Genomic DNA, 21,635 nt, shown 5'->3' on the forward strand with positions numbered 1-21,635 from the left:
GTATAATTTATTGTATACATACTTTTCTCAGCTTTGAAAAAACATTTGAAACACTGAGAGTGGATGACTGGTAAATCATAAGGTTAAGATCTAGAGTTATTTGAATTTGTACAAGTCATACACCATGCATCCTACTGCACTGTAGCCATTCTTTGCAAAATTTATTCAACCAATTTACAAAAACTCTCCAAGCGGACAAAGTAATGACTGGCAACAATCCCATTGAATTTACTTTTGGGGGGTGTCACTATCTTTTAATGGCTTCTTATCAAAAATATTAAAGCCCCATAGCTGTATCTTTTTCTATTCTTTGCTTTATCAACAAATACATCATCCAATTTTCCGAGTTATTGTTTTGATTCCCTGCCATTAAGTTATATTATCTCTAAAATGTTACTTTATTAGTTCATGGCAACAAACCAGGTCCATCAATTCAAACCCATACATGTGTTCTTGTTCTTTATTGTAAAATATCTGAGTTATAATATATGTTCTCCACCAATATTCAAAAACTTTCTGTGTCCACACTTTGGGAAGGATTTTGGTTTGAGTTACTTTTGATTGGAAATCATGATATTAAAAATAATTCAAAAGATAAAGCTAAAGTGCCTTTAATGAAATTTATTTAATTGTGTACCTTTTAAATTTGTTCATGCAGGTTCAACATTTTCTGAACAATTGAAAACACTGCAGGAAATGCTGTACAGGTCACAACAAAATGGTGTGTTCCTTGATGTGAAAAAAATGGAATATTTTGCCAAGAAATATGTCCCAGATCTTTATCAGGAGATTTACAGGGCAATAGTTGACCCATCATTGTCTGTGGGAAGAAAAAGGCAACAAGAGAAGAGAATATTGACTGTCCTGAGTTTACTTGCATATTACAGGTGAAACACAATTGCAATTTAGGGATAACTCTTTTACTTTGGACACAGTCACATGCTTTGAAGTGTAGTATATAAAGTGCAGACACATAAATTAAAGCTTAGTGAGGTTAATTATATATCTTTTGGTGCTTTGCAGTAGTCTAAAATGACATTGCTATAAGTATTACTATTGTAACTATAGAAACACAGATGTATGAAGGTATATCCCATGACACTGATGCTTACTATTTTCAGTTTACTGGAATCTTTGAAAATAATTTGATGTTAAAAAAAGGCTGAAAGCAATGGTCTGATAGAACAGAATATTTCAGTAAACTCTAGAAAACTCAGTGGTGCAGTCTATCAGGAGTAACAAATAATATCAAGAGACAACTTTATCTCTTCAGTGTCATTTTATTTTTTTTTAATGTTGTGTTCTTGTTATGTATGCATATAGAATAGAATCTGCCATTTCAATCATTCAGATCACAGAAGACAAGAGGCTTCCAGGAGGCAATGGGGATATATTTTAATATGCAGGGCTTATCCCAAGAAGCGCAGGATATGTGCCACATTTTTGGTCTATCTCAACATCCCCGCACTTTGTTGAAAAAGAGACTGCAGATTGCCGGAGAACATGGGAAGCAAATCAAGACATACCTGATGAATAAGTTACAAGTAAATACTACTTTCAAGCTTTGCATGATTGACCTACATACATACATAATCAATACACGACAAAGAACACTTTAAATACATTTTATATATTTTTATTTCAAGTAAAAATGTAAAATATCAACTGCACTGATATCATGAAACCAAATTGTTTTTGAAGATAATTTTTTCTCATATTTTGCTGTGAGCATATTGAATAATTGAATAAATGCCTGAAATTGGATAGATGTGAGTAATTTACCTTACTTCTAAAAATATTTGTTTGTCTATTTATTTAAGTCAAGAGGTAAAGCATTCATCCTCGCTCTTATTGATGATTTCCATAATATCCATGGATTTAAATCGATGGCCTCTGGACACAAGGAACTGAAAACCAGTCAGGCTGTACATATGGCAACAACAATGCTCGATATCTTGCCTGTAGAGTCACTCGATCTGCCAGCTGGTGAATCAATACACAGGTAAAATTGAAATTTATATCAGACTCATCATTGTAATTGTTGTAGAATTCACACACACACACACACACTGTATTTGTGAAATGTGTATTACATAATGTATACGAAAAAAATTTCTCCAACATCAATTGTATGAAAGGGTCAATTTATAATGACCTGACTTTGATAGGAACTATATCGTGCACTGCTAACAATCATTAGTCAATAATGTTTTCATAATGCATAAAATTATTGCACCGAATTCATATCAAAACATGTAACATTTGAGATTATGAAGTGCACTTAATGGTACTATTTTTTGCATTATAGAAATATATTTATCTATAAAAATGGACAGCAGATACTTGTGAGAGGAGGGATAGCACCCCATGTCATGCGAAAGGAATTCAAATTGTTCATGCAAGACTATGCTTTGAGTTTCCTTGAGAGTCTCCCGATACAATATCACCAACTGGATACACAACATGCCATCTCTTCCCTTAAGAACATGAGGTAGGATTCCAATATCTTATCACATAACAATGACATTTGATGGGACAAGGCTGTCACCTTTTCACATTGTTTTGGTTTTGCTACTGGCACTGAAATACACATATGGTATATAGTGTTACAATTTTAAAGAAATATTATTATGTATTACAACACACCTGATCCATAATCGCTATCATGCAATTCCTCAACATATGTTCTTATGGGAAGAGTTATTTTGGAACTGATACATGAATCAGTTACTTGGATAGGTTTGACAACCCATCCACACTTTCACAAAACTGGAAATGTCATCCGCAGTGCAGACAGAGACAGTAAAGATTTGTCTTAATTTATAATATATTCAGAAGAAGTCATGAAGTAATGGATGAGGTGTGTTACAAAGCATATATTCAATTGACTGGCAATATTTGGGTAACAGCAAACCTTTTGTGTATACTAGAACCTGTGAATTTCCCAAAAGAGTCTGTTTCCCATGACCAAAACCTGAGGGAAACAAACTATTTTGGGATGTACTTACAGTCCCTCATGTAAACAAACATGCTATTACCCTAATCACCAGTCAATATGTGTATACTATTATACACATGACATTGAATATAGATGAATACATATAAACAAAATCATTTGAGTAATAGTAATACTTACCTGTTCACGATGAAATGTGTCCCTGATGAGATACAAGGAAAGGTACACTTTCTCTGAAAATAGAAATATCATATGTTTCAATTATATTGAGTGATAACATTGTTTTGTGTACCAATATTTTTAATGTAAATTATTTTTTTTTAAATTTGATCTGCCTTAAAGACCATACACTGATGTTGATGTGGAAGAACTCCATACTCTAAATACAACTGTACTGGTTGACGAGATTGAGCAGCCACTCAAGAGAAAACAAGATCTTCTCAAACTGTGGATGATGCTTCTTGATATCCCACAGCTGAAGACATGTACCTCAAAGCAAGCTATTTTAGCACCTGGTGACTGGCCAGTGTGGTACTTTGGTAAAAAAATAATAGCTTCTTTCAGTGATAATGAGACAAGTATTCCCACAGAAATACTTTCCTTTGTACCAACTGTTGGTCAATTTCATATCACTTTAAACGCTTCTCGTGATATTGTCATATCTGCAAGATTTTTCTTCCAGTTACTCTGCAATGGGGTTTTTGATAAACGTTTCATTTTAGCAAAATCTCCAAAACCTTACAAAGTGTCACTTTGTATTTTTTTGGTTTCAGTGGATGGATTCGCATTCGTCGTTATGTGATCAGCAAATTAACAATGTGTAAATCTGTGGAAGTCCAGTTTATGCTTTATCTTCTAGATGAATTAATTCCCCTTGTATATTTTCATTATCCTGTATTTGTTCAAGGTAAAGACCGAAACATGCTTCTCAAAGTACTAAAGCGGTTAGAAATATACTTTATAATTTCCAATAGACACCATTATAACAAGTCTCTTCTTAGCTTACTTTCTGATGACCTCTATCACTCATCCCATTTACCTGGCTATAATCATCTTACACAAAATCACCAACACATCATCACTGAGAAGAAAGTTGAACTATTTCATTCATCACTAAGACACCACATACAGCCTCACGATGACGGCATCACCATACAAAGACAAGCACACATGCTACACCACACAAAACATAACACTCTCATTCGAGACTTCTTGCAACACCATAACCATGGTAAAGATGACCATGACCTCACATTGTTAGCTGGCAGAAGTGCCGAGACACTTCTTGATATTATCAATCAGGTAATGCAGTCTGCAGCTGAACATGAACAACATACAGAAGTCAACAGCACCACATATCATCTTCCAACTTTCAACACAGACATCACAGCAAAGTGCCTTCCACTTGGATTCAGATGGTCCTACCATCATCGGCCAAGTGAAGATCTCATTTGTGATAGTCCGAACTGCTCTATCTCTTCCTCTTCCAATCTTTCAAAACGCCTCACTTGTGGCCACACCTTTCACATAACTTGCTTATCTCAAAGTGGCTGTCCAATATGTTCTCCTCTGCTAACTGCTGAAGTTGTCCACTTGTCTAACAGCTGGAATGAAACCATCATCAAAGATATACACAGCCAGCCTTCTAATGAATCCACTGAAACAACTGACAGTGACACTCTACCAACATCTTGCAGAAGTCATGACATACAATATTACCTAACACAGCAATTTGAAGATGACATAAAAAACCGTGCCTCTCTCATACCAAACGCACAGACAGGCCAATTCCGAAACAAACAACACAAGGAGATGAATGCACACACCACACAAAGTAACATTTCTTCTCCCTCTACAAATACATCAGCACAGCAGACACAAACATCTCATTCCTCATCTATTAATGCATCAATACCCCCAACACAGATATCCGAGCCTTCAGCAACTGATGAAGCAATACCACAGACACACACATCTAGGTCTTCAGAAGATGGTGCAGTATTTCCTCAGACTCAGATATCCCCCTCATCAACGAATGATGCAGCAATACCACAGACACAAACAGCTAACTTACCTTCACCATCTGATTCAGCACTTCCGCATACACAAACTTCCCATTCCAGGCACCATGTACCACCAGATGTAGCACTACTGCAGACAGAGACAACCCTTTCTTCAATACCTGTACAGCAGCATTCTGTCCCTGACAAACAAATAAAACAGAAGCAAAACAGAAAATCAATGAGTCAATCTTCCCTTCAACTTCACAAATATGCCCACTTGCGACATTTGGTATGTTTATGTCCAAAACCACAGTCACATGGATGTGTAAGTTACTGGTCATGTAACAATGTCATTTCACAAGGATCATTGCATAGCAACAACATGCGATCAGGGAGTAATGCATGTACATTGATTTGTTTACTGTTTGCACAATGGTACTACCAAGAGTGTTCAATACAGATCCTACCAGAATCATCAGTATTTCCACAGGAATGGCTGGTTGGATTTATTATGTCCTGTGTTCTTGGTAATCAAGCTCATGACATCTATCGTTTGAATGAATTATCTCCTCATCTCAACCTTTCACCCTTAGAAGGAATGAGACTGCTAGGAAATACATTAAAGCTAAGTTTTCATTCAAATGAAATTGGACCAGTTTATACTCATCATATGTCTGAACCAAGACAAGGGTTATTGGAGTTTTACTTGGATTATTGTAAACAGAGGGCAAAAATGGCTTTAGTATATGTAAGAAGAAATATGTCAATTTTATTTATTGTGAATCAAGGCTATGTTTTACTTGCTGATTCACATACACACTGTGGGGGTCAGAATGGTGCACTGTTTGCCCAGGTACAGCATTCAAATGTCAAGTATTTGCTTCAGTTTTATGATAGTTTCATTGGGGTTGATGGAGAGCATAATATTGGTACAGTGACTTTATTTAAGTTTTAGTGAATTGCTAAAACACCATATTTCTCTCACAACACCATGTAAGAGAGAAGACAACTGATGATATCCTACCTTAATAAAGTTCAAGTGCATCCATCTCTTGAATTGCTTACCAGTTTATCACCCTGGTAGTAGTGCAATGCTTTTTCTGCAAAAGACAGAATGAAAATTGTATTTAAAAATGAACTGTACATACTTAGAGAAAGACATGCAACAATTTTGATGTATAACCAGTGTTCTCCCCATGAATTTCTGAAAATGTATTGGCTAATTGGCATCATAATGCAACCAGTTCTTATGATAATTAGCTTCCATTGTTTCCCCCCAAAAATAAAGAGTAGGTCCAACATTGTTTCATTGCTCTGGGGAGAACACCAATAATTTTAAAAAGGTGTATTACATTGTGTCACAGGCATTACTGTTACAAGTCGCTATAAAGTTAAGGTCAAAACCTTAGAATTAAACTCTTCCTCTTCCATTTTGTAACTGACTACATGTACATATGTGCAGATTCATTTATGTAAATATTTGACACTCGGACTATAATTTTTCTATGGATATATATGTGACATACATAGGTCATGCATGGTAAAGTGCTTTTGAAATTTCCGCAATTTTTTAACGTCTGTATAAGTATACAATATGTACAATACACTAACGTACTTTGAATTACATATTTATTCTCATATTTCAAACCAAACACTTACATGTTTGCTCATTTCTATATGTCCTTCTGACAAGTCAGATTTCACAAATTTTAAAGTAAAAGACGACATTTATGTAATAAACAAAACTTTACTTTGGAACTTACCTTTATGTCAGTCAATTAATTTCTAAGGACATTTGCAATCACACTAGTGTCAGTCCCTTCAACTCATCAGCACATGTGTCGTCTGCAGCCAACTCAACAGGAGATATGCATGGGGATCGTACCGCGGGTATGTAACCAGTGTGGTTCTTTGTGAGTTACACTTCTCACGCTGCACGAAGAACAGCCCCCGGTCGCCTCCGGCAAAAAGGCAGACTGTAAAAACACCTGTACCTTCGCTGACAGACAGGAAATCGGCAGGAAGAACCACAGGCACTCGAACCAACGCTACGCGAGGCCCGTGTGTTGTAACCAACCCTTTCTGGTTGCAACACATGGGTCTCTCGTAGCGATGTTTCGAGCGTCTGTGGGAAGAACAGGACATCTCGTAATGGTATGGCCAAAAACGTGCAAACAATCACAATTCAGAAAATAAAAACAGGTTTGTAGAATAAAAAACGCTTACAGGAATTCTGTCGAGAGGTGTAATGATAATGCAAGCCATAGTATAACCACTGGTACAGTGACCTCAACATAGTAATGGAATAACGCTAAAAAAACCCGCTGAAATCGGGGGAAAACACAGCTGATGAACGCTACTTCCGGTGAGGCATGCGCAGAACGTTTTTCTCCCCTGTGGTACGAGCCTGACCTCTCTCTATAGATCTAATCTGTTACCCATACTACATGCAACGTCGCGTCGCGTCTGTTGATAGAAGCGGACACTGCAGTATTGTCTGTGGTCGGAGCGAACTCAATGATTCCAGTGACGGTCAGGCAAATGCACTTGGAGTGAGTATAGACAGAACTTTCTGCATTACAGTAGCTCGAGGTTTTGCCTGCTTGAGTTATGTTGTCGGTTGGAGCATGGGTCTAGCATGGAGTTCCCTAGCTCTGTGCATGGAGGTAGTAGTGTGGTTGGAGATACGGCAAAACCTCAAGCTACTGTGTACTGTACCAAAAGTAGAACGACTCACGAGGGCCTAATCTGATGATAGCTCATTTTTAAAAAAAGGTAGGAGTGGACCTATGGCATTAGCTAATACCGTTTTCAAACTTTGAAGAGTCAAATCACTCTACGTCGAGTGCAACTCCTTTTCTTTCAACATGGCGGTGGCTTGCATACGACATACTAGCTCTGCGTGGCAGGGCTGGGAGGCCGTATAAGCATGGATGTAAAACATCCATGGTATAAGTAACGCCGATAACACACAGCCCTGCCACGCAGAGCTAACGACATACAAGGAAAGCCCTGTAAAAACGTAGAAACTAAACATCGGCAAGATACTAGAATTCCTTCGACATGCCCCACATGTTGATCACCAGTTCTCAAAGGGATCTAATCTACACAAGATCTTCAACTTAAACATAAATAAAGTGAGCTACAGTTGCATGGAGAATATGACCGGTATATAATCAAATCGCGATCGACCAGCTGTTTGTAATTTCCGCGATAACTACATGCCCATGCTGTAATAAATCTACCCTATTATCATGCACCTATATGCTGTTATGTAAGCAAATGCCCTGAGTGGACAGAATTGTCCCCGAGACTGTCTTTCGCCCCAGTTTCGCTTTCGTGTGTGCGATGTGTGATAGTGATTGCACTAGCTGCAGTATACCCTGGCAAAACCTCGAGCTACTGTACTGCAGCTATGACCGTACTAGCGTGAGTGCTTCAAGAACTCTACAGCGTGTGGAGGGGTTCGCAGTCAGAAAAATTTTAACAACTTAAGGGTGATCGAGCCACTAAATTTTTTACCAACAATTTTTGTTATTTTTCTCCAACAGTAAGACTTGTGTGTGAGGATGAGATTACGACAAAAAATCAATGTGTCAGCAGATTAATTTGGCAGCTAGAAGGATTGAAATACACCCACTCTATCCCATTCGAATGACAGAAATTATGAATCTATCGTAAGTGTTCCCCAACCCAATATATTTACTTTCAGTTCCTTTCTTGAAATGCTGCACTTCTTTTATTTACATGTGAACCACCTTGAATAATAAATGAAAGTTTTAGCTATTTTTCTGCTGAAAATGTGCATACGAATTGAAATTATCACTTCTCAGGCCTTCCAAAACAACAAATAAAGCTGTTGCAAACTTAAAAGTAATGACCACGCCTTATCCATACTTTGTTAGCCTAGATTCCTTTTCCATCCGCTTGCCTCCGTACCTCCGTCCCCACTACCTTGATTTACCTTGTCACGTAAATAAAAACTGATGAAGGTAGTGGGGACGGAGGTATGGAGGCAAGCGGACGGAAAAGGAATCTAGGCTAATACTTTGTAGAATTATTTAGATTTCCAATCCAACAATTTTGTTTATTTTCACATAAATTACTGTTCAGATATTGCACATTATATGCATCAAATAAAAATATGGGGTCACCAGCCTATTCATAATGCAACATCGCCTAACATCACCCCCTCCCCATATGTGAAATGGGAAAAATTACAATTTGATGAGAAATATGTCCTTTTCAAATTATTTTGTTGGGATTTTTAAATTCTTTGTAAATATATTAGACATTCAAACTTAAAACTCTAAGATAATATAATGATCATTCACTAACAACTTCCGCTTTCATGCTAAAAGCTCTGACAATAAGTTGTATGAAGATAGGTTTCCATTAAAACCAAGGTGTAATTTTGACAGTGGGCACGGTCTCCGAAAGTTGACAGACGCATTGTAGAGTATGCGTTCTATTGTTTGCAGCTATGATGATATAGCAAGTGACTTGATCACCCTTAACTCGGTTATTGAACCAATCTTTTTTGAGATTGGGGATGTTGCCAAGCGGTTTTGTCTGTGACTTCTCCACTGGGTGACTGGGTACAGTACGTTGTTAGTTTGAACCCGACATAATGTCGCTACAAAAACAAATGTTATTCATCCACCTAAGGGACCGTCTCAGATTGTTGCTTAAGTTCAAGAAACATGCAATCAAAACCCCCCTCCCCCTTTCCCTAAATGAAACTTCAAAAGTGTGAAATGTTGATGTCTGCCTGAGGAAACTGTGTGAGAATTAAGCTGTTTTATAAACACAGAGTGAAATGACCAGATGTGGTTATAGCAGGCAGACACTTTTAGCACTTTCAAGATTGATACTTTTTAGCTAACTATAGACTTACTATTATAGTATAGAAGCTATTGGGATGGGTATCCGTCCGGCGTCAGTCTGTATGTATGTATGTATGTATGTATGTCCGTTTGTGAGGCGTCTGTCCACTCAAATATCTTGAGAACCGCAGTACTTACTGATTTGATATTTGTTGTGTAGATGAAAAATATGATTTTGAGAAACTATTTTTTTTAAATTTTTGATAGTGTTGAAAATAGGCAAATTAATACCAAAAAAGGCATTTTTGGTAAAAAATCTTCTTCATAACCGCTGGTCAGACAGCTTTGTTATTTGGTATACAGGTCCCTAGGGACCACCAAACTTAGATTTGTTCAAATTGTGATGATGTATGCAAATCTGTATTTTCAAGGAATTTTTTTGTCATTTTTGATCAAAATTTGACTTACATTGTGTGTGATTCTTGTACTATATAAACCCTATCAATTCACCCAGAAAAACATAATTAATATGGTTTTAAATAATTGAATTAATTAGGAAATCATCAAAGCCAAACTAATTTTAGTGTAAAATTATCAGAAAATTCAACTTTTTTTGACAGTTCATAGTGAAATGCTTACCATCTTGGAGGATTAAAACATGTAAAGGCAACTTTCCTGAATCCCAACTTTGACATATTCTGAACCGTCATTTATTGTGCCCTGTATGTTATCTAAAAGAAATTGCTCAAAACAGTTTGTCATGATAGGGTGGTCAAATAAATAGAGATAGAGAAAGTTTAATTTCCGTTTATGGTTGACTTGGTAAGGATAAAATAAATACTTTTTTGGGGAAAAAAATAGAGTGGTCAATTAAAAGAGTGGTCAAAGTGATAGGGTTTTTATGGTAAAGCTGGGCTGTAAGATTCCTCATGTGCTATTTATAGCAATTATGCAATCTGTGTAAACAGTGCAATGAAAGTGTTACATGATGCTTTTGATGACCTTGAATTTCTTAAGTTTCAAACATTTGTGTCTTCAGTGTGCTTTCTCTGAGTACGTACAGTCTCAACTTATTCAACAGAACTTACTTACAATGTTAATTTGAAAGTTAAAATGTGCTTTGTTAATAGGATGAAAATACTGATAAAAAGATAACCAGCTTAAGATTCTTTATAACCTGACAGATATGTTGTTTTTTTATGACAAAAATCTTGATTTAAGCAAGTCTTGTTTACTTTAATTAGAATGTAATTAACTCTCGTTTATTAGCTACTATAGACTAACATAGTCTATGGAAGCTATTGGGATGGGTATCTGTCCAGAGTGCACTGTCAGTATGTATGTATGTATGTATGTCCGTTTGTGAGGCGTCCGGCCACTCAAATATCTTGAGAACTGCAGTACTTACTGGTTTGATATTTGTTGTGTGGATAAAATATATACTTTTGAGAAACTGTTTTTATTAATTTTTGATATTGTTGAAAATATGCAAATTAGCACCGAAAAAGGCGTTTTTGGTAAAAAATCTTCTTCTTCATAACCACTGGTCAGACAGCTTTGTTATTTGGTATACAGGTCCCCAGTGATAACCCAACTTAGATTTGTTAAAATTGTGATGAAATATGCAAATCTGTATTTTTACAGAATTTTTTTTCTTTTTTTGGTCAGGCCATTCTGAAATGAGCTATCAAAGATATCCACCTTCTTCATCAATACCCCTTTTCCTGCCGAGCGCCCCTGTCCGTTATCCTGCCAAGTCGGTCAAAACCGGCCCCCTTTTCCGTGTCTACAGAAGATAGGCTCTCCTGCACGCTTTCCTGCCAGGCATTTGGCGGGAAAATACCGCATTTTCGGGGTACGATTACCGACCATATACGTGTTAGACTTCAAAAATTTTTGCATGCCCGTATAGAGGGGCAACCGCTGATGAGGTTGTGTCCAGAAAATGACGAGGTCACGGGCGTTGTTTGCCCCGGGGGACGTGCACTTTTATGCTCTTTTCTAGCTTACTTTCGCGGAAGTAAAGCTCGTTCGCCGGCACGCACGGCCACACCAGGGAAACGTCACCTCTCTCGTGGGTTAGTAGAAGCCCAGGGGTTAGTGCTATGGGTGCGGGAGCACCCTCAAACCTGTCCTGTTTCCCCTGGGTTGTGTCACTTGGCCACGTACTTTGAACGACTTGGAAGAGTCGCACAGTGCAGTCTGCTTTGACGTAGTGTCAACGACATAGTTCCGCCATTGAAGGAAGGCGTGTACGTAGTTTGGCCAGTTCAGTGAACACTTAGCTCGTTAGTGTTACCGTTTCCTAATAGGTTAGTTGTGCAGTTGTTACTAAGGTGCAGTTTTGTACCACTTAGCTCTGGACAGTGCAACTGCTCTATGCACTAACCCCAACGACAGATGGTTGGTACAACGTCTACGTCGCACGAGCACAGCCTCCGTTGGGCTGTGCCCCTCCCACGTGATACAACGCACGTTCATCCCTTACTATAGCGTCCTTACGGATCTGCCAAAAACGAAAGTGGGGGTAAAAACAAAACAAACGAAAATATGCGATCATAGATAGTATTTTATTCGGGAATAATTTACATTATGCCGAACAATAAATCTTGGAGTCTGTCTCGACGTCCGAGTGCATGGTCCGTGTTTCAAAATTACAATCGGGGTGGCAGATCCGTGTTTCAAAAATTATAATAGGGGGAATTGTACAAAATAATCCGTCTAAACAAAACAAACGAAAATATGCGATCCATAGATAGTATTTTATTCGGGAATAATTTACATTATGCCGAATAATAAATCTCAGAGTCTGTCTCGACGTCCGAGTGCATGGTCCGTGTTACAAAGATTACAATCGGGGGATTGTACAAAATAATCGGTGTTTCAATTTACAATCAGCGGGATCGTAAAGCACAAACAAACGGCACAACCGTGCTCAAAATGTGATCATGGTCCGTGTTAAGAATACAGTCAAGCCACTGTTAGGCGAAGCTGTCCCCTGTCCGTTATTTACGTCGGGTTCTCTTGCTGATGGGTGTCGTCGGGGCTGTGTGAGTAGAGGTCTGCACGCCAATGCTCCTCTTACCTCGTAGCATCATGCGATGATGAAAAGCTGCAAAACACTCGCCCTCGTGAAGATGAACCCCGCACAGACTACATCCTTTGGACGTCTCAGACAGTCGTCCGCTCGCAGTGGTCTTACCCTCTCTGCTGCATACTTTACAGCATTTCTGCCGCCCCTCCAAACGGCTGACAACGTGCATCGGCTGATTTTGTGGATTGATGTACGAGGCAAGAGAAACGGTGGCCTCGACCTCTCTCACACTGGGCTGCGATCGCCCACAATAACCGCCAATGATTTGTTTCCCGACACGCAGATGAAACATCTTATGGGTCAGCTTACTATCAGGGTGTACATGCTTGAAGCATATATATGCATTTACCAGGGCAACATCAATCAGGTAACATGCCAGATATGTCCACCATCTGTGGTTCTTGCGCCAGTGTGAAAGTACTTGCGCTTCTGGTTGGCTCGGTCGACGCCTCCCATGTACCGGCGATAATTATACAGCGACAGAGGCACTTGTCGCCGCTCGTCTCCCTCCCCCACTGGCACGCACTCCAAGGGTGGATAGACCGTATTCAAGATCAGCACCTGAGCGTTACTATCCTGATAAGCAGTATGTTAAGACGAGAGTCCGTTCTGGTCGTGGCTTTCATATCCCCAACAGACAGAGGAAGGCGCTTCCTCTTACCCGGCGGAATTAATTGAGGGGGCATGGTGCGACGATTACGGCGGTTTAAACTCCCGACCATGTAGATCCCGGTCTCCATCAGCTCTCTAGCAGTAACGACCGTGCTAAACAGGCTATCACAGAATAGGCTGTGATTATATCCACAGAATGGCTGGACCAGCTCCATCGTAATTCTTTTCACCACACCTCGCTCCTGCCGTCTCCCATCAGTCCGATCCCGAAATTTCACACCTAGGTACGGTGCAAAGTTAGCGATGTATGCAGTGGTGGAGTCGCACAGCTGCCATATCTTGAAACCGTCTCGATCAGGCTTATGCGGTAATCTCTGCTTAAATTAAGAACGGCCCTTAAATCGCACCATGCCCTCGTCGATGGAGATCTCTCTACCCATCTTATAATTATTTACGCACCGGTCAACTATGGGCTCCATCCATGGATTGATTTTATACAGGGGATCCTCTGACACCGACGTCGGCGGCGTGCCTCATCAGGATCACGACGTGGATCGTTCTCTGGGTCTGCCAGATGAAAGTATCGCATAAGCTGCTGAAAGCGACTGCGGGTAATCACAGTAGAAATACCCTGGTTTCTCAGAAAGGGATCGCTAGACCAATAATCCTCCACTGATGATTTACGGTCGAACCCATACAGACTAAGACGCCAATGAACGCCTGCACCTCTCGGTAGTCAGCGTTACGCCAGTATTTATCTATTTTCCTAGCGATATATCGCTGGTGGAATTTGGCGTATTTATTAGTCTCGTCCTTGGCCAATCTGATCAGTGTAGCTGGAATAAACTTAAAAAAGTAATCGAGCTCACGGGAGTGGCTGGGCAAGGTGAAAGTCGGTCCTCTCTCATGGTCAAAATCGGTCTCCTCAAATATATTAGCATCGGTAGTCTCCGACATACGCCAGACAGGAGGGGTGTCGTCCTCCGCCAACACAGCAGCAACGTCATCATCGTCGTCAGAGCTTGCCTCACCTACATACTGCCTGTCATTAAAGTCATCGTCCTCTGCCGCATCCTCGTCAACCTCCGAGTCGGACTCAGCGGTGATATCACCGTCGTCTGGGCGTCTGGGCCTGAACTCGCCACGTAGCGGCATCAAGGATCATATCTGGCTCAAAATCAGGTGGGCTATCCTGATAACGAACCCTCCGCACTATCTTTTTCGGCGGGGACATCGCAGCACACGAAACTATGGCAGGAGCGGGCTGGGCAGCCTCTGCTGATGACGAGGACTCAAGCTCTTTCGCACTGGGCACAGGAACCTCTCCTGACGCAGGATGAGGGCTCATAGTAGCAACAGGTGGTGTCTCTCCCGGAGCAGCCGGGGGAGAACCAATGGCATCAGCCGTCTCGTTACTCACTGTCTCACTAGCAGCAGCAGACGTAGTCTGTGCAGGTGAAGTATCTCCCACAAGAGCAGATGTAGTCTCTGCAGGTGAAGTAGTCTCTCCCGGAGCAGCCGGGTGAGAACCACTGGCGACCGGTGACCCGTCATCATCCTCATCGGCAGAACGATCGCTCTTACGTTTACGCTTACCACTGGTGTTTTTCAGCCGGAGATAGCTTCGCCTTACGGGAGCGTTTCTTGCCCGACTTCTTAGAACGTTTACTAGGGACATCACAACGATCGCTACCACTACCGCCCGGAGACTCTGCATCTTTGAGCTTCAGTCGTCTGCTCGCCTTCAGAAAACTTTTGCGGTCCGTCAAGCTCATGTCTGGAACAGTGTCGACAGACTAGCAGGTCCCTCCCTTTTAAAGCCACAGGGAAACAAAGCCCTGGACATGATTGGACGCAGGGGTGTTAATATATGCATCCACCTGTTATTATAATGGACCTACGGCAATCAGTCCACCAACCGGCGCTGACATTCCTACCCGTCATGTAAATTGCCTGTCCGCACCATTTGATATGCTAATAATACTCATTTGCGATGCAAATCCCTCGAGCACTTAGCATAACATAGTCAATGTCATTAGCATCTCAACTTGACATTCCGTCCAGCTGGGTACGTGGCATGCGCACCTGCCACCCAAGGACGTTGGCCCAAGCCCATGTTTAGTACGGGTGGGAAACCCGTATCTTTAACCTCATGTCCCTTCTAAGTACGCCTGCGCAGGGCGTATTGTCATCCAAGTCGGTGACAAGCCAACCCGACAGATCGCCCATTAAGCAGTAATGGACTGGCCGTCTCGTTCTTGTACGGCAACGAACAGTGCTTCAGCGGCTTGTTTAGGTCATAACCGTCGCCTGCCGAGCGGCTTACCCAACTAAGGCGGTCAAAGATGAAGGATGCCAAAATTGTCAACGGCTGTCTCGGCCTCGTCCGTTGGGCAAACATGGCTCCTTCAAATAACGTGGCCAGCACGTCTACGTCATCAGCGGTGATGACGACCCGTCATTGACGCCCGAGTGCATAAAACTCGGAATATACCGACAGGTACCTCTACCTGAGTCGGTCATACTACGGTATAAACCAAACAACAGGTCTGCCAACTCCCGTTAGACTCGGCGTTAGCCGAACTTCACAGGGACAACATAGGCGTAACAAGTCGGTGAACAACGGTTCACGCACCTAACCGCAGCCGTCAAGTCTGTGAACAATGGTATCAAATTTTGAGGCCATGTTCGTGAATGGCAAGGCTGAGGCGGTGTGTTTCGTTGCACGGCTTGAACGTCTAGAGCCAAGTGCAGCCGACAACGTCCGACATCTGAGTGGGTAGTCTTTTCGAGAAGGTAACAAGTCGGTTAAAAGCGGTGGTTACCCTTCACAAATGTCGCTCAAGTCCGTTCGGATCAGTTCCATGTCAGGGACTAATCAAGCCGAGTCCGTCAAATCCGTCCGCACTTCCCGTCAATCAGGACCAAGTCCGTGATTTTCGTCTCGCACCATTGGCAAAAAATTGCACCGCCAGCTGAGGCGGTCTTAGGCGGTTGCCTTACAGAAAGCCGAGTCCGTCAAATCCGTCCGCACTTCCCGTCAATCAGGACCAAGTCCGTGATTTTCGTCTCGCACCATTGGCAAAAAATTGCACCGCCAGCTGAGGCGGTCTTAGGCGGTTGCCTTACAGATTAGCGTTGCCGAGACGGTCAATTTCGGCCGCAATCTATGTAGTGCGTCAGAGCCAAGTTAACCCAAACTCCGCTAGAATACGTCAACGTGCTAACCTGCCAAGTACGCTACTCGTCCCCCCAAAAAAACCAGTCCCCCACCGGGGTGGGGGACTGGCTGGGTAGCTTCCGCACCTTTCCCTGTCGTTGGACTCTCTGTGAACCCATTTCGAGAGCAAACGCCGTTCCTCGCCCAAAACCTATCCTCGAACGACCCCTAGCGCGAGCAAGGGTTTGCTACACGTAGTTCCGTCGACTAGGCAGGAAAGGGGGTACCAAAAAGTAGCCCGATTTCCACCGCCTTGGCAGGATAACGGCCGTGGCTGCTCAGATTCTAGCTACACCGAATTTCAAGCGGATTTTCACCGACTTGGCAGGAAAAGGGATACATGTGTCACAAAAGGTTATTCTCTACATAACACAGCAGAGCTCTGCCAACTGTTGAGTCGCTTGTTTTTTCAAAACCGCTGGTCAGACAGCTTTAATATTTGGTTTACAGGTCCCTACGATGACCTTAGTGAGATAATTTCATACAGTCAGGAAATACTTAATTTTGTATCCATGTCTATAGTAGCTTCAGGGACTTTGGCCCTATGTTTATATTTTTGATTTGATGAATGAAAGGTTTAGGATACAATGTTACTGTTGGTAAATTATATGTGGGACACAAACAAGCTAGAAACAGTTACTGTAAAATTTGTTGGCACAAGTGTGCAATTTTTAACAAATCTGGAAGTCATTCTGTTATTGTGATTGGGTTTTTGGTTGGACAGTGAGGAATTTTGTCCATAAACGACAAAAAGTCAAAAACTGCTGAACATACTGTTGAATAAAGAAATTTCTCAGTATCATGTTAGTTAATTTTTAATTTGCATATGTAATGAACTTTCTTAATGGTTTGATATGTCCCAAGATATAACACCAAACTTGATGAACGTGGTACAGATGTTGATCTTACAGTGCTTTAATAGAATGCTATAACATTTAGCAGTGTCATTTAAATCAATTGCTAATTTGCATAAATAATTGAATTTGTGGTGTTAGGTTGAATGTCAAGAAGCACTGCATCAAATTTTATGGAAAATGGTACAGGTGATAATCTGTCAGTGTTACGATGGGATGCAAAAACATTTGGCAACATCCTGTCAATTAAAATTGACTTATTTAAAGACCTTTTGTAATGAGGGTGGCAGGCAAGATACGCTTCCACCACCATGGTATGGACCAATTCCTGTGGTGGCCTCCTACCAAACTTTTAGCCGTAATTTCAGTTTATTCCTATCTTAGCTTCAATATACTACTTTCAACCCTTACTTCATTCAGATCTCGATAGTGTATAATTTTTTTTTAATTTTAATTACTGTCAACTTAGCCTTGCTACTAATTCTATCTTCATTATTCTTACACTACTGTTATACCTTATAACCACAACATTTTTCAAGAGATGCGTACACGATTGTCACTCAACAAACCATTTACAAATATGTCTTCTGCCTTTTTCTCAATTTACATGTACATGCCCCCTTTCTCACAAAAATTGGCTTAAAATCACAATGTGAAAAATGCCGGCAGTCTTTCAGCTATATGTTGCACATTGATTCAGTGGTCTGTCTAATTCACAGTGAGTGGGGTTGTAGATAAATGTCGATAATACTAGGCAGTCATTACATGTATGTCCAAGTGCTGTTGGCGCAATTTTTTTATTTTTACACACAAAGAACTTGTGATCTCAAAATAAAAGTGTGATGGTGAAGTTCACTAGTTGAATGGGAGGTCAACCCCCACCCCCGTAAAAAAATGAATTTTGCTTTTTGAACTTGTACAACAATCTTAGACTGGCCCTAAGACTGTACCTAGTGTAATTGCACATCCCAACCTCACATAATGGATGAAAAGGCATAAGGATAGTCAGATCTGTCCATAGATTGCAACTTAATGCAAGATGGATGAACTTGTTATTAAATAACAGTTATTATTACTTTGTACTTTAAGTAATTTTGTTTTTATTTATCAAACAATATGTAAATAATGGCAATCAGATCTGTTGTGGTATAAAAACCATTATCACGCAAATACACAGCTAGTCTACTATAAAGCACCCTTCGCTGATGATACCAAACTCCTTTCTTTTCAGAGTTCATTCACTTGGAAACAGAAGGATATAGTTTCGTGCCATGCTTCAACGCCAAAGCACAATCGATTCCTTCTTTGTCAAGGCAAGTCCACGAAGAACTCAGGAAGATCGAGTCAACATGTACACAGATAAAGCCAGCCATTCAAGCGGTAAGGAAGGGGTTGGGGAGCCAGATCAAAAGAGGAAGAAACTTGAAATGAGTTCTTCTGAGTGTCTCAGGAGATCATCAACAGCAGAAGGAACTGCTCCACTGACCAGTCCCTTGAGTGTACAGAAAACGTCCCGAGACGTAAATAGGGGACTCTATCCAAGAAACAGTAGAAAGAATCATAGTTCTAACCCAACACTTACCAAGCTGAAGCCAAGAAACAGACAGTCCAAACTCACTGCTGTTACGTCATCTCAGTTCAAACACAGTGGTTCGACATTTGCAACTCAATCATCACAAAATGGTTCAGAAACTGCCTTATCTAAAACACTGCCAGGACAACGCACCCCAACCAAGGAAATGGTCACTTCAAATGCCACTATTCAGTGCAAAAAGTCATGGTCAAGATCACAGCCAAGACCTTCTTCATCACCATCATCATCATCTTTTCAGTTTCAACGGAGTGTCTCTATGCCATCTATGCAAGCATCATCTGATTGTGGAAGAGTTGTTTCTCCAAATACACTGCCAAATCAAAGTACACCAACAAAACTACAGGCTAGTCCCAAGGCCACACTGTTGTCTCCAAAGTCATGGTCAAAATCAAGACCTAGTGCTTCTGTCTCAGATCAATCACCTGGCTCCAGTCACAAAGGTCCTGTAAGGTCCATACAAGCAGAATTTGACCGAGTGGCATCATCTAGCCCCTCATTGGAGAAACAAACCAATCAAATGTCGAAAGCAGCTAACTCGAGCACATGTGATAATGACATTGCCAATGCAGAACGTACCACAAATCAAGCAACCAATTCTCAACTTGGCCAGACATCTGACAAGGATGGGTCAGACCCCAATCTGCTTGCCTTTGAAAACGATGCTGAAATGGAAGAACTGATGGCCACACAGATCATGATGGAAAATGAGTTTGATGATGAAAGTGAACAGGATGCAATGCCAAATACATTTGGTCTCCTTGGTGAAGAGATGCAGATTGAAGAGGAAGAGGAGAAAAACTACTTTGAAGATCTGCCTCCGGAAGTCATTGAAAACATCTTCAGTCAGCTTCCAATGATTGATCTCTGTCTCAATGTCAACAGAGTGTGTCGCCAATGGAATGATATTATATCAGATTGCAAGGTAAACAAATCATAATTGTTTCTTGACTGGCAGCATGAAGTACCAACATTGAAAAGTGTCTTTACTTTTACACTGGCTTTTGTAATCTGAGGATATGCTAACATCAGTGGAGATATTATATGTAGTGCAGTAGGCTATTAGATGCAGTATATGAAAGATAAAGAATATCAATGACTTTGTTCAAAGTTCGAATGTTCAATGTATGTATCCCATCGTTTATGGAGCTCAGTCGCAGTGTAGAAGTATTGAGAGTAAAAGGGAAAAAACTCCACTGTCTTTAGTTTGTCTGTTGTATTTGTAATTTACAGTTAAGTAAAATTCAACCTGACAAAAATAATTGGATAATTTGACAGTAAAGCATTCTTGGACGTGCTTCGTTATATTTTGACAGAAGCTACATGTCTTACCTTACACTAATAATAAATTTAACTAAATTAATGGCTTTTGTTTGTAGTTTATGCCTTGGAAGAAGACATACCACAAGTTGAAAGCAAAAGACTCAACCACTCGCCATGAAATCAGGCAGATTATGAGAACTAATAATATGGATTCAGAAAATGACTCTTTGTTACAAATTGTAAGGTAAGGCAAACACAGATGGTGGCCTAGGTGTGTACATTGGGTCATCCATTGATATTCAGAGCCCTACAATTCTGGAATTTGAAAACATTTTCTGAATGCAGTTTTAAATGACCAGTGGTTGCATGTATTTGTACAGAATCATGATTTCATCTAGCAAAAAAGAAATATCTTAGTCTTTGAACCAGACTTATAGACACACATTTTGACAACACCAAATTATGCATAAAATGTTAGAAGCCCCTTAGAATCAGTGTTCCTGCTAAGGCTTATTTGCGCACTAGTTGCACCATGTCTCTGACTGCTCTTGCAGTGGAATTATATGTTTTACACAACTTTAGTTTCAGTCAGATCAATCGATATTAGTTTTGGTAACAATAAACATCAAAACTTTGGGTAAAACATTCAATCTCAGTGCCGATTTTACTTCAGCATTTTGAGTTTAAGCATTCATTGGCGGCCTAATAACTACCAATGCATAGTACAGGTACTTGTTCAGGGTATGTTGTGACCACGTGTCTGGATTTACATAACTCAATTAATCAGCATATATGTAGAAGATGCAACATACATGTATGCATAGTTGCCCCTGCAGCCACCATGCCCTTCGGGCACTGAAGCCTAAGTTGCTCACTCACTGAAAATCTTAGAGAGAACTCTGCAGTTAGAATCTATTTCATATGTACATGGAAATTGTTTGTCCAGCAGAATCTATTTAAACACTTTGGCTATCGTTCTTTCTCGAATGCAGCTCCAACTCTGTGGAATGTCTTACCAAATGATATTCGGTTGTCACCATCTGGTGCTTCTTTTAAACATCTCTTAAAACATACCTTTTAGGAAAGCACTTTGACTAAGCTCGCTGGTTTGTTGTTCTTGTCTATTCTTATTTTAATTTCTTTTAGCATGCAGTATTGTCGAGAGTGTCCTTTTCTCAGTGTATTTTTACATTTTATAATCATTGTATTTTTATGA

General features: G+C 40.5%; 1 protein-coding gene and 1 long non-coding RNA gene across 5 annotated transcripts in view; one reads left to right on the plus strand and one right to left on the minus strand.

Annotated features, from left to right (window-relative positions):
- Positions 1–1,620: 1,620 nt before the first annotated feature.
- Positions 1,621–7,330, minus strand: LOC139135786 (uncharacterized). 2 transcript variants are annotated; one of them, XR_011553036.1, is made up of 6 exons: positions 7,186–7,330; positions 6,723–7,084; positions 5,984–6,059; positions 5,031–5,159; positions 3,137–3,189; positions 1,621–1,983 (listed from the first exon to the last, which is right to left on the minus strand). It is a non-coding gene; the product is annotated as an uncharacterized lncRNA (long non-coding RNA). The 2 variants fall into 2 exon arrangements; XR_011553035.1 differs by lacking the exon at positions 7,186–7,330 and having other exon boundaries at positions 6,723–7,122.
- Positions 7,331–7,368: 38 nt separating this feature from the next.
- The window catches only part of LOC139135785 (F-box DNA helicase 1-like), a 36,646-nt gene continuing 22,379 nt past the window's right edge, over positions 7,369–21,635 (plus strand). Inside the window, exons 1-4 of one of the 3 annotated variants that reach the window (XM_070703485.1) lie at positions 7,371–7,511; positions 8,511–8,636; positions 18,797–20,081; positions 20,536–20,663. In XM_070703485.1, the coding sequence (XP_070559586.1) occupies positions 18,837–20,081; positions 20,536–20,663 (1,373 nt within the window). In that variant the 5' untranslated portion in view covers positions 7,371–7,511; positions 8,511–8,636; positions 18,797–18,836. Of the gene's footprint in view, positions 7,512–7,632; positions 7,735–8,510; positions 8,637–18,796; positions 20,082–20,535; positions 20,664–21,635 lie in introns of those variants that run through there. The other 2 variants (XM_070703484.1, XM_070703486.1) reach the window with 2 other exon arrangements.

The sequence above is a fragment of the Ptychodera flava genome, chromosome 6 (assembly GCF_041260155.1).
Source record: "Ptychodera flava strain L36383 chromosome 6, AS_Pfla_20210202, whole genome shotgun sequence".
In the NCBI taxonomy this organism is placed as follows: Eukaryota; Metazoa; Hemichordata; class Enteropneusta; family Ptychoderidae; genus Ptychodera; species Ptychodera flava.